Genomic DNA, 13,246 nt, shown 5'->3' with positions numbered 1-13,246 from the left:
AGATTGAACGTAGCGGGTACGTCGGAGCTTGGGAACGTCACTTAGTGGCTTGTAAGGCTAACGGCAGGTACTCGGGAAGACTCGCTAACGGCACAGGAAGCACAGGAAGACTCGTGAAGATTTTTCAATATGTTGAAAAATGTCCATGAGAGCCCCGAGTACCGACATTACCGTAAATCTCCGAGTTCGAATCGGGGCAAGGATAGCTCTTGGAATTAATTCGTACCATGGGACAGGGCTATTAGTCACAAACAGAATTGTTTGTAAAACTTAGAGATAGAAATCCAAAATGTATGCTTCAGCTGGAATTCATATGCGTTTTCTAAGATAGATCTTTAAGATGCTACTTTGTTTGGCTTCACTGTAAGGAATTTTAATAGCAGCAGTTCCAAGAATTAAAAAGATAAGACATAGAACACTACAGCGCAAGAACGGGTCCATCGGCCCACAATGTCTGTGCCAAACATGATGCCAAGTTAAACTAATCTCATCTGCCTGCACGTGATCCATTCAGTCAATGTAACTGTGTTACATTCGAAGAAGGGTCTCGACCCAAAAGGCCACCCATTCCTTCTCTCCAGGGATGCTGCCTGTCCCACTGAGTTACTCTAGCATTTTGTGTCTATCTTAACTGTCTTCTTCACCTGTTCTTTGCTACCACTTGCTCATCCCCCCCCACCCGCCCCCCCCTTTTTTTTTAAACTACAATTGTTTTCTTAGAATCTTTAAATTTGCCTGAACATATGTGACTATAATATTTGAAATTTTGTGGCAATCTTAAATTTCAAACAGAGTCAGATTTTGGCTTGGTTTACGGGGAAAGGTTGGGGATTGCAGAGTTTAAGAAGGAACTGCAGATGCTGGAAGAATCGAAGGTAGACAAAAATGCTGGAGAAACTCAGCGGGTGAGGCAGCATCTATGCAGCGAAGGAAAATTGGTGACGTTTCGGGACCCGAAATGTCACCAATTTTCCTTCACTCCATAGATGCTGCCTCACCCGCTGAGTTTCTCCAGCATTTTTGTCTACTGCAGAGAAATGGGTGGTAGTCAGAGAAGAATAGATGTTAATTGTTACGAGGAGCTACAAAATAGAAAGAGATTCTGAATTTCCAACCAATTTTCTCAGACAATTGGTCCAGGGGAAACAAAGTGATGTGTGTATGGAAAACTGTCTTTAATGCTTTCTAGAATGCAAAGTTGTCAATAGGACATCAGATGCTCAGGGGTGATGACTAAACCTGTTATCTAATCAATAACCTAAAAGAGAAACCAAGGACATTAAGTGGATTGATGTAAGGGAATTTTCTGATCTTGAATTGAAACACCATCTTGCTGCTCTGCTCAGTCTGCAGCTGCTGCTGCCACAGGTTTTGTTTAAGTTACAAGGTCAACTTTTAAGAGTCAAGCCTTGGAAGATCAGTTCCGTTTAGTTTATTGTCACGTGTATCGAGGTACAGTGAAAAGTTTCTTGATGCATGCTAACCAGTCAGCGGAAAGACAATACATGATTACAATCGATCCATTTACAGTGTACAGATACATGAGCAGGGAATTATGTTAAATGCAAGGTAGAGCCGGCAAAGGCCAATCAAGGATCGTCCAATGATCATCAAATAAATTGTTCAGCGCTGCTCTCTGGTTATGGTAAGATGATTCAGTTCCCTGATAACAGCTGGGAAGAGTGAAGTTGCTTATTTGTATCGCTCAATGTCATATTCACAAGAATGGCATGTTGAAGTGTGTTGCTGTTCTGTTGTATTGTGCAAGTTAATTATCCTGATGAAACTTTTCTGCGGGCAACAACTGAATTCATTTTTCCTCTTTTTTTACAGATTAAAGGTTCCTTTGGATTGCACAACCGAACTGAATCACCATGCGTATCTTTTCCTACAAAGCATTTTTGACAAACATGATTTGGTGAGCTGAGCCTTAAGACGCCTGATAATTCGCACAGGATTGTGCATTTTACTGTGCCTGATGATGAGTCAGTACAGGAGGGGGATCGATAATCTGAATGGCGCCAGAACAATTCTTATGCCATAGATAGACACAAAATGCTGGAGTAATTCCGTGGAACAGGCAGTATCTCTCTCGAGAAGGAACGGGTGATGTTTTGGGTCGGGACCCTTCAGTGCTTCAGACTTCTTCCTGACCCGAAACGTCACCCATTCCCTCTCTCCCGAAATGCTGCCTGTCCCGCTGAGTTACTCCAGCATTTTGTGTTTATCTTCAGTTTAAACCAGCATCTGCAGTTCCTTCCTACATAATTCTTTTCCCATTCCTGTTTCACTTCTGTACTTGCTGATCTACATTGACTCTATTACCACCAACACTTTGGTTTTAAATGTAAAAAATTGCAGAGGTTTAAGATACTCATTTGATCAGGCATGCTGCTTGACCTCTTGAATTTAAGATCTGATTTAAAGGATCTTCTCCTTAGTTAGAAAGTTTAGTTTAGAAATACATCATGGAAGTAGGCCCTTCAGATCACTGAGTCCATGTTGACCATCGATCACCCATTCACACTAGTTCTATGTTATTATCACACTTTCTCATCCATTCCCTGCATACTAGGGGCAATTTCTAGAAACCAATTAACCTAAAGCCACACATCTTTGGGATGTGAGAAGAAACTGGAGTAAATCCATCCAGTCACAGGGAGAACGTACAAACTCCACTTTGACAGCACCCGAGGTCAGGATTGAACCTGGTTCTCTGGTGCTGGAGGCAACGGCTCTACCCGCTGCACCACTGTGCCGCTTTTGATCCTTTCAAGCTTTCCGCTCTATCGCCTTCCCCCCAGCCCCACAAACCTCTGCAATCCCGCCATGCTTAGGCTTTTATCCATTCTCCATTTCTTTATGGACTATTGATGGTGTGTCACTAACTGTGTAAGCCTTAAATAATGTAGTTCTTGCCTTTTGAACTCTCCACTTTTAACAGAGTAACAAGATGCTGGAATCTTGAGCAAAAAGCAAACAGCGAGAGGAACTCAGTGTGGCATACAGCATTTGTGGAATGAAATGGACAATGTTTCTGACTGAAGTACGGTTTTGACCTGAAACATCGTCTGTCCATTTCCTTCCGCAGATGCAGCCTGATCCACTGAGTTCCTCCAGCAGCTGTTTTTTCTTTCCACTTTTATCTCTTTCTTTTGATAAGTATCAAAACCTGCCTTTCAACTAACTTTTTGACATTCCTTCAAATTATTCCTTTGTTCATTTTTGTCTGATGCATTCAATTTTGTCCTTGAAGCGTTCTGGACTTTTTTAACAACACTGAAAGTGAACAACACAAAAAAGGAAATTCTTGCTCATAATCTTTCTGTTGTTTTTTCAGGATCGAGATTGTGCATTGTCACCTGATGAACTAAAAGATCTGTTCAAAGTGTTCCCCTATATGCCTTGGGGTCCTGATGTCAATAACACTGTTTGCACCAATGACAAAGGATGGGTCACCTATCAGGGTTACATTTGTCAGTGGACGTGAGTTGATTTCATTTTACGATATGATACGATAGAACCTTATTTGTTCCAGGAGGGAAATTGATCTGCAAACAGTCGTAAATCACAATGCATCCCACAGTTGAATACTTGAGCAATGTTTTCTGTATATGTTTTTTTAATTATAAATGCTGATTTAATACATTTCTAAATAGCTGCGTATTCCTGTTCTGATTCAGGCTGACCACATACCTCGATGTCCAGCGATGTTTAGAATATTTAGGTTATCTAGGATACTCCATCCTAAGGGAGCAGGAATCGCAGGCAGCAGCTACCACGGGTACAGTGGAATTTTATTAACCTTTTCTGGAGATCAGCATGTATTTGATCTGAAACTCTTAATCCACTCCTTTGACCCGCACAGCAGACTTGGAAGTTGTTCTGAGTGGTCTATAATAGAGGGTGGAAAAAAGAGTAACCAACCTTTTTTCGGCGACTGCCAGCACCATTGACTGCGCATCAGGTCACCAAAAATGTGCGGCGTGATAACGTATTGACGCGCGGCGTTTTTTTAAGTGTCGCGCCATTTGTTATTTTGAAATGTTCAAAATCTTTTGGCGACACAGATATGACGCCAGCAGTCGCCGATAAAAATCGCCAAGTGGGACAGGCCCTTGTTCTGTGTCTTTTTTGTTCTTTTTTATTTTGTATGGATTTATTGACATTTAATCTATCCAATTAGTTTAATCAATTGCTGTAAAGCACTTTGGTTCAAAGTGATTTTGTTTGAAAGTGCTATATAAATAAATATTATTATTATTATTATTATTAAGTGTAACAGGTAGAACGAAAGCGAAGATATAGTGCAAAATATAGTTCTCAGCATTGCAGAGAACTATTTGCAAGGAGGAATTTATTTAGCCAAAGTGTGGTGGATCTGTGGAATTCTTTGCCACAGACGGCAGTGGCGGCCAAGTCATTGGGTATTTTTAAAGCAGAGATTGATGGGTTATTAATTATTAAGGGTGCCAGAGCTCATGGGGAGAAGGCAGGATAATAGAAGGGAAAATGTAGATCAGGCATAATCGAATGGCAGAGTAGACGCGATGGACCGAATGGCCTAATTCTGCTCCTATGTCTTATGGTCTTACGGAGATCCAGTAGGCCTCGGCAGACCAAGCGTATGTTCGACAGAACAGTCACTGAGGCTAGGTTTGCCTCGCCAATTTACAGCATGCCACATCGAGACCACATGCAGTAGATGAGGTTAAAGGATTTCTTCCAGTCCAACCAAGTTTTTATAGTTTAATTCAATGTATTTTCCAATCCATCTCTCTGACAAATATCTGATTGGCTTTAAACGGGTTTAACCAGTCTAAGTTGTTTTAAGAGATCGGTATATCTGTTCTCTTTGCCCCTCAACTTCTCTTTAACACCCCCATCGTTTTCTTTGAACTGAATGGAAACAGGAATAAATTGCCTTGAAAATTTAGCTTTGTTTCAGTAGAAACCAGAATTCAGTTTGTTTTGCCAGATGAAGATTTCATGAACATTGCTTTGTATTCCCTCAGTAACAAGAGATAAAAAATTGGATCTGCAGAAAAAACAAACACAAAGAAATGTGTTTCAGTGCAATATTATTGGCATGAAAAACTGCGGCAAGACTGGAATTCTACAAGGTTTTCTGGGCCGAAACCTAGCAGTAAGTATCTCCAAATATTATTCAAATCCTATAGTTTTAGATTTTAATGCAACGTGGACTTAGAACTCAAATCTATTGGACAATTGCCCAAATTTGTGTCAAATTGAAGTAAAGTGCCAATTGCTAATGGCTATTGAGAGCACTGTAGAACGACCAAATGAGAATAAAATATTCATTTAAAATCTTTTGCATGTTGGTGCAACGTTCCAAAGCACGTAACATGGATCACTTTAGCGGTCACTTATGTCGTGGTGCAGTAAAATTATAGATTCTCTACAAGTTTGAAAGTTTCTGCAATATTCCCAATGAACGGAGGATTGCCAGTTTTGAAGATAATGATGATATATTGGAGGGTGTGACATCATGCACTACAAATGACAGGTAAACTAATATAAAATGTTTTACTCATTAGACCTACTTTTTTTTCTTTTCAGATTCATGTCAAATGCACATCATTATTATCATTATTAGTTTGTGTCACAGAGATAAAGACGAGTTAAACCCTTTTAGGATATGTGGTTAGGTGAGGGATGGGATCAGCAGGTGCTTGCTCCCTGCCCTCATTATTTATTACTGTGGATTGTAAAGGGCCTGTCCCACTTACCCGATTGTTTCGGCGACTGCCGTCACCCGTCATAGTGGCAGCAGGTCGCCGAAAATGTTCAACATGTTGAAAATCCAGCAGAGACCAGAAAAAGACACGACTCTTTGAGCGACTATTCACGACCATACAGGCGTCACCCCGCGAGATCTGAACAATTACAAATGTCTGTGAAGCCATGTGTCCCAAATATTATGGTGCCCTGAAATTGGGGGGGTGGTGGGACCCATGTATAAACGCAGCTGTAATTTCTACATGGTGATTTTTTTTTTTTTAATTACAAATCTCAAATTGTGGAGTACAGAGACAAATAAATAAATGATGGGTCTTTGTCCCAAACATTATGGAGGGCACTGTGGCCCCAGTTTGCCGGTTCTTCCACCCACGTTAGTCATTATATTGCTCTGAGACTAACCTAGTCAGTTTTTATATGGCTTGAACTTACTTGAGGCTGCTTTAGTTTGATTGTTTACAAACTTGCCTTCCTCTAATCTGAAGTCCCACCATTACCTCAGGGTCTCCGATTTGGACACACAGGTGGATTTAGGCAACGACTGCTGGTAAAAGCCAGCAACATCCTCGCCCATTCATTTCATGCATTACTTTTAATCCAGTTAACCATTGATTTGCAGAACATGTAACAGTACAGCACTTGGACAGGCACTTCAGCTCAACATATCCGTGTCAGATATAATGCCAACCCCATTGTCAGCACATGTTCTGTCCCTTTCTATTATCTCCCTATTTGTACGTCTAAATGCCTCTTAAACATTACTATCGTATGTGCTTCTGTCACCCACTGGCAGCACATTCCAGGCATCTACACTCTAATAAAAAAAACTTGCCACGCACATCTCTAAATTTCCCTCCTCTCATCTTAAAACTAATTGACATTTCCACTCAGCTATAAAGATTCCCTGACTATCTACTCTATTCCCTCATAATTATGTTATATAATTCTATTTATATAATATAATGTTATATAAATCCCCAGGGCCAGATAGGCTGCATCTCAGAGTGCTTAAGGAAGTAGCCCCAGAAATAGTGGATGCATTAGTGATAATTTTTCAAAACTCTTTAGATTCTGGAGTAGTTCCTGAGGATTGGAGGGTAGTTAATGTATCCCACTTTTTAAAAAGGGAGGGAGAGAGAAAACGGGGAATTACAGACTAGTTAGTCTAACATCGGTAGTGGGGAAAATGCTAGAGTCAGTTATTAAAGATGGGATAGCAGCACATTTGGAAAGTGGTGAAATTATTGGACAAAGTCAGCATGGATTTATGAAAGGTAAATCATGTCTGACGAATCTTATAGAATTTTTCGAGGATGTAACTAGTAGAGTGGATAAGGGAGAACCAGTAGATGTGTTATATCTGGACATTCAGAAGGCTTTCGACAAGGTCCCACATAATAGATTAATATGCAAACTTAAAGCGCATGGTATTAGGGGTTCAGTGTTGATGTGGATAGAGAACTGGCTGGCAGACAGGAAGCAAAGAGTAGGCATAAACGGGTCCTTGTCAGAATGGCAGGCAGTGACCAGTGGGGTACTGCAAGGCTCGGTGCTGGGACCCCAGCTATTTACAATATATATTAATGATTTGGACGAGGGAATTGAATGCAACATCTCCAAGTTTGTGGGGGCAGTGTTAGCTGCGAGGAGGATGCTAGGAGGCTGCAAGGTGACTTGGATAGGTTGGGTGAGTGGGCAAATAAATGGCAGATGCAGTATAATGTGGATAAATGTGAGGTTATCCACTTTGATGGCAAGAACAGGAAAGTAGACTATTATCTGAATGGTGGCCGATTAGGAAAAGGGGAGATGCAAGGAGACCTGGGTGTCATGATACACCAGTCATTGAAAGTAGGCATGCAGGTACAGCAGGCAGTGAAGAAAGCAAATGGTATGTTAGCATTCATAGCAAAAGGATTTGAGTATAGGAGCAGGGAGGTGCTACTGCAGTTGTACAGGGCCTTGGTGAGACCACACCTGGAGTATTGCGTGCAGTTTTGGTCTCCTAATCTGAGGAAAGACGTTCTTGCCATAGAGGGAGTACAGAGAAGGTTCACCAGACTGATTCCTGGGATGGCGGGACTTTCATATGAAGAAATACTGGGTAGACTCGGCTTATACTCGCTAGAATTTAGAAAGGGATCTTATAGAAACTTACAAAATTCTTAAGGGGTTGAACAGGCTAGATACAGGGAGATTGTTCCCGATGTTGGGGAAGTCCAGAACAAGGGGTCACAGTTTAAGGATAAGGGGGAAGTCTTTTAGGGCCGAGATGAGATTTTTTTTTTTTTCACACAGAGTGGTGAATCTGTGGAATTCTCTGCCACAGAAAGTAGTTGATGCCAGTTCATTGGCTATATTTAAGAGGGAGTTAGATGTGGCCCTTGTGGCTAAAGGGATCAGGGGGTATGGAGAGAAGGCAGGGATGGGATTCTGAGTTGGATGATCAGCCATGATCATATTGAATGGCGGTGCAGGCTCGACTGGCCTATTCCTGCACCTATTTTCTGTGTTTCTATGTTTCTATTAGGTTGCCTCCCAGCCTCCCAAATGCCTTAGAAAACAATCCAACTTTGTCCACCCTCACATTGTCCATCCTCACCGTGTTTGCCCACCCTCACATTGTCCAGTCCTAGCAACCTGATTCAAGAAAAGATTGAAGCTTTGAAAGGGCATCCGAATAAAACTGACCCTCTATGAATGATTGAATTCGGAACATTGTTCCTGTGTTGTTTAGGACCAAGGAAATGTCGCTACATTGCTGCCAATGAGTTCCGTAGAATGTAATGTTTAATGCTCTTGAGTTGCCCGCGAGTAAGGCAGTGAAAGATTATCAATGCTGTATCGTCATCAATGTTTCTCTCTATGTTTGTTACTTCCCTGAGAGATTAGATTGCATGGAGCTCCAATCATTCCGTCTGTTTGATTTGTTGAAGAGTTTATTACATTTGCTGGTGTGTTATCAACTTGCTTAGTGTAACTGATTTTGTGACCTTTACGAGTTGTAAACGTCATGGCGCTGTTTTATTCCTCTTCACAGAAACAAAGGCAAATAAAAGAAGAACACAAATCACTTTATGCCATAAACACAACTTATGTTTATGGACAAGAAAAGTATTTACTGGTAGGTGTTTCTATGGACACAATAGAAATAAGTTGCATATTTTCACACTTCTGTGGTTCAAAGTTGTCCTTGTCCACACTAAAATCCAGTTAAAAATTCCAGACTTAGGGATGAGTTGAAATTTTGTAGCTCTCTGTTGAGTTTCAAAAAAGCCTTAAAATGTAAAATAATTAAGGATTATAATGTAAAATGATTAAAATGTAAAATAAGTAAGGATTACAATTTAGAGTAATTTTTATTCTTTCCTTTGTAATGCTGATATTCTGGGTTATCTTATGGATTGTATAGGATAGGCAAAAATAAGCTTTGTGGCTTCAGCCTATTCCTTTTTCGGTCATTGATTATGTGAACATTGTGTGGAATGGATACAGTGTTGGCTCATATTCGCACAGATTGTAATGTTTTGTTCTTTTTAATGTATGAACGAAAAAAAACATTCATTCATTCATTCAAAAATGTTTTAAGGGAATGTTAAATCTGTGGCAATGCTCTCATGGCAAGTTTCAAAGTTTTATAATTCATTTGTTTGGTTATGGCTATTGGATTGCTAGTTATTCCACTTGATTTGTTTATTACCCTAAATCAGTCTTTGAAAAAGACAATGATACTGTGGGACTCGTGAGCAGGTATTCGTGCAAAGGCGGAAAGCTATAAGTCAGTTACCCTAGTTGGGATTAGAACTACTGTCTGGGCATTTGTGATCTGTTGCTGATGTTTCCCCTCGTCTCAGCACTTGACTTCATTCGGAGTTTACCCTTTGACCAGCAGAAAATGTCATCAATTTCAGGATAGTTTCCAGTTTAGAATCTCTGTTATTGGATCTTTCCATTATTGCTTTGAACTACAGCTAAAGTCCTAGTCAACATCTACTGAATATGTAGTACGAAGGAACTGCAAATGCTGGTTTGCACCGAAGAGAAACACAAAATGTTGGAGTAACTCAGCGGAACAGGCAGCATCTCTGGAGAGAATGAAGTCCTTCCCTCCAGAGATGCTGCCTGTCCCGCTGAATTACTCTAGCATTTTGTGTCCATCTTCCTGAATATGTAGCTTGTTTCACTGGAAATACTTTCCAAGTTGAGTCCCGGTTTAGGATGTAGAATTACCTGGTGCATATTTCAAATGACGCAATAAAGCCATGCCTTGACTCTCGTTAAATTGCCTCAGCCGTTTACAAAGAGATCCCTGGGGCAGTTGCAAGAGATTGTCACAGTTTCTTGCAAAGTCCTCTCTTAATGCCAAGAAAAACACTAACTTGTTGTTTGCTATTTCTTTACTAGGTGTGCGACTTCTTCATAAAGTTGTAGTCAGCTTTTTAAAATGTTTAATCATTTACTAAACTTAATTGATTTGCTGTCTGGTTCAATGGTACTTTATTGTCACTGGGTGCAATGAAGTTCTTTTTTTGCATAGTTCAGTAAAACGTACTTTATATGGGCTCAATCATACTTAAGTATAAGAGTGTAAGATTATTCGATTACACTGAGACAGTACACAAGAGTAGTCATGTGAGATTAAGATCAACTGCGTGCACTTAATACCACAAAGCATATGAACTAACAATATCACTGCGTTAATACTGCCGCTTTGTCACCTAACCTGGAAGATTGTCTCAAGATGTCTTGAGCACAAATAGCAGATGCATCATTTACCCATTGCAGGCTTATCGGACAATTATTATAAAAGCATTAAGCAGTCCTTAAGCAATCCACTCAGTTTAGATTCCACTGGAATCCCTCGCCAGCAGAACTCATTATAGCCCTAATCTAAACTGGGCACTCGCAATAAAATCCATGTGAGAGGAGGCTGTGGACCCCCAGCAGGACCAAAAACAAGACTTGTCAAAGGGCAGATGAGCTCCTAGCGAGCCGACGGCCATCCACACTTCAGTAGAAGTTGCGATCACAGCACTGTAAGGCACCGTGCCCGCTGATGTTTTCAACAATGATGATGATGATTATAGCATTTAAGTGTACAACATCAATTTTCCAATGCCGCTCTCTTTGATTCAAAACTCAACACAATTTTGAATTTAAATAATGCCATTCCCTCTCTTCTACATGCAAACACATCTCGAGTAGTAACGATGTTTTAAGCACTGAAAAATACAAGGTCATGCCTTTCTAGCCCATCCTTGCCGTATTGAACCCCTGGCTATGATCTGAACCCAGCAAAAACAAATTTAAGCAAAGCACAAGGTACTGAAAGATTTCAGTGGGTTAGGCAGCATCTGTGGAGAAAAAGGATAGGCAACATTTCAGGTCTGGACCCTTCTTTATTCACATTAGGGGACGTTTCAGGTCAGCTTCATCATATAAATTTAAGTGCTTTAAACCCAACATCACTTGAAATATTCTGTTTTCTTTCTTCTTGAAGGCACTTTTGCATCTCCTCACTCTAGATTAAAAATGTCAACACTTTAATCTCATTGTTCACTCCTTCACTCTTCAGATTATTTGCTTTTGGCGCCCTCTTATGTTAAACCCTTGCATTACAATTGATATCCAAATATTTTATGTAGTGTGGTTGAAATAAAAGTCCAATCATCTCCCACCCTCCTCCCTCTCTTTCCCTTGCGCCCCCCAAGTCTGGTGCACAGGTTATGTCCTGCTCCTACCTCTGTTCCAACTTTCTGCCAAATGTTCCATCAGTCTGAAGAAGGTTCCAATCCAAAACATCACTTGTTCATTCCCTCCACAGATGCTGCATGACCCACTGAGTTCCTCCAGTGCTTTGTATATTGCACAACATTTCAGTACCTGCAGTTTCTTATGTCAACCTTTATCTTTTTACTAGGGAGATTACCTTGGAATACCAATTGTAGACAAAAATGCTGGAGAAACTCAGTGGGTGAGGCAGTGTGGCGGTCTGTTGTAATTAAAAAGCTTCTTTTGAATCCGCCTGGCGTCCGGTCTTTTCCTGACCTTGACCAGGCCACTACAGCAGCATCTATGGAGCGAAGGAATAGGTGACGTTTCGGATCGAGATAGGGGATATAGGGAGAAAGTAGGAACGGGGTACTTATTGGGAATGATCAGCCATGATCACATTGAATGGTGGTGCTGGCTCAAAGGGCCGAATGGCTTACTCCTGCACCTATTGTATATTGCCTATTGAGATTCGAAAAGCCACCTTTTCCTTCGCTCCATAGATGCTGCCTCACCCGCTGAGTTTCTCCAACATTTTTGTCTTCCTTCGATTTTTCCAGCATCTCCAGTTCCTTCTTAAACATTTGGAATACAAATTAATACTTTTACTTCCAACGTAAAATAAAACATTACAAGGGAACAGAAGAAGGCCATTTTACCTCATTGAGCCTGTGGTATAATTCAGTTGGACAATGCCTGATCTGAGACCCAATTCCAGGCAGCCAAACCTTGTGTTTTCTGTTTGTGTTTGTGTTTTGAATACAGATTAGCTCTAAATCGTTATATTTTTCTTTTCCAGTTACATGAAGTTTTGTCTGATTCCGAGTTTATTACTGCCTCTGATACCACTTGTGATGTTGTTTGCCTTGTGTATGATGTCAGCAATCCCAAATCATTTGAGTATTGTACAAGGATCTTTAAGGTATGTCGAACTGTAGTATAAAGATTTACATCATGACTTTCACTGTAAATGTTGTATGTCTTCATAACTATGAATCATATTTTCCTCTACCAGTAATTTTGGATTTCAGTGATGTCATACTATGCAGAAACGGGCTCTTTGACCCAACTCGTTCATGCCAAGTCTGCAAATTTTTAACGCAGAGATGGATAGATTCTTGATTAGTAAGGGTGTCAGGGTTATTGGGAGAAGGCAGGAGAATGGGGTTGAGAGCTGAAGATAGATCAGCCATGATTGAATGGCGGAGTAGACAAATGTCCTAATTCTGTTCCTATCACTTATGTAGTTACCCTAAGGTTAAAATCTCCCCTCCTGTTTTTGATTTCGGGCAACCGTTATAGGACTAGCTGAAGTTAATTAACCATTCTACCGCTTTTGTCCTGATCCCTTGGTTTTCAGTGGAGCCTAGTTTGATGTATACACAATTCTTCAAATAGAAAATACACTGTGTTTTGAGTTTGAAATGTTGGCAACATTTATAGCGAGATATCACACACATATATGTATAAATGTATAGAGAGAGGGGCAGGCATCTTGCTCATTTTGAACATAGGGTGTCTGAGATCAGGAGATCATCATATTTGTCTTTGTCATTTTCCCCCGAAGTTACGTTTAACTCTTGACATGCTACCTTTTGACATATCCATGCTCCACGATCCAGTACTCTGAATTAGGAAGCTTTGAGAGGACTTTTATGATTCTATGCGGTGACATCTTTGTTCAGGAGCTGTTCGGATGACATTGTTTTTCTTG

At 40.5% G+C, this 13,246-nt stretch overlaps 1 protein-coding gene across 4 annotated transcripts in view; it reads left to right on the top strand.

The window, feature by feature from the left end:
* Positions 1–13,246, top strand: part of LOC129708149 (mitochondrial Rho GTPase 1) — a 54,082-nt gene that overhangs the window by 23,341 nt on the left and 17,495 nt on the right. For all 4 annotated transcript variants that reach the window (XM_055653731.1, XM_055653728.1, XM_055653730.1 and 1 more), the window contains 6 exons: positions 1,834–1,918; positions 3,341–3,486; positions 3,684–3,784; positions 5,016–5,146; positions 8,801–8,884; positions 12,332–12,454. In XM_055653731.1, the coding sequence (XP_055509706.1) occupies positions 1,834–1,918; positions 3,341–3,486; positions 3,684–3,784; positions 5,016–5,146; positions 8,801–8,884; positions 12,332–12,454 (670 nt within the window). The remainder of the gene's footprint in view (positions 1–1,833; positions 1,919–3,340; positions 3,487–3,683; positions 3,785–5,015; positions 5,147–8,800; positions 8,885–12,331; positions 12,455–13,246) is intronic.

Source organism: Leucoraja erinacea, chromosome 23, assembly GCF_028641065.1.
Source record: "Leucoraja erinacea ecotype New England chromosome 23, Leri_hhj_1, whole genome shotgun sequence".
NCBI lineage: Eukaryota > Metazoa > Chordata > Chondrichthyes > Rajiformes > Rajidae > Leucoraja > Leucoraja erinaceus.
This window is presented reverse-complemented; position numbering and strand designations above follow the sequence as displayed.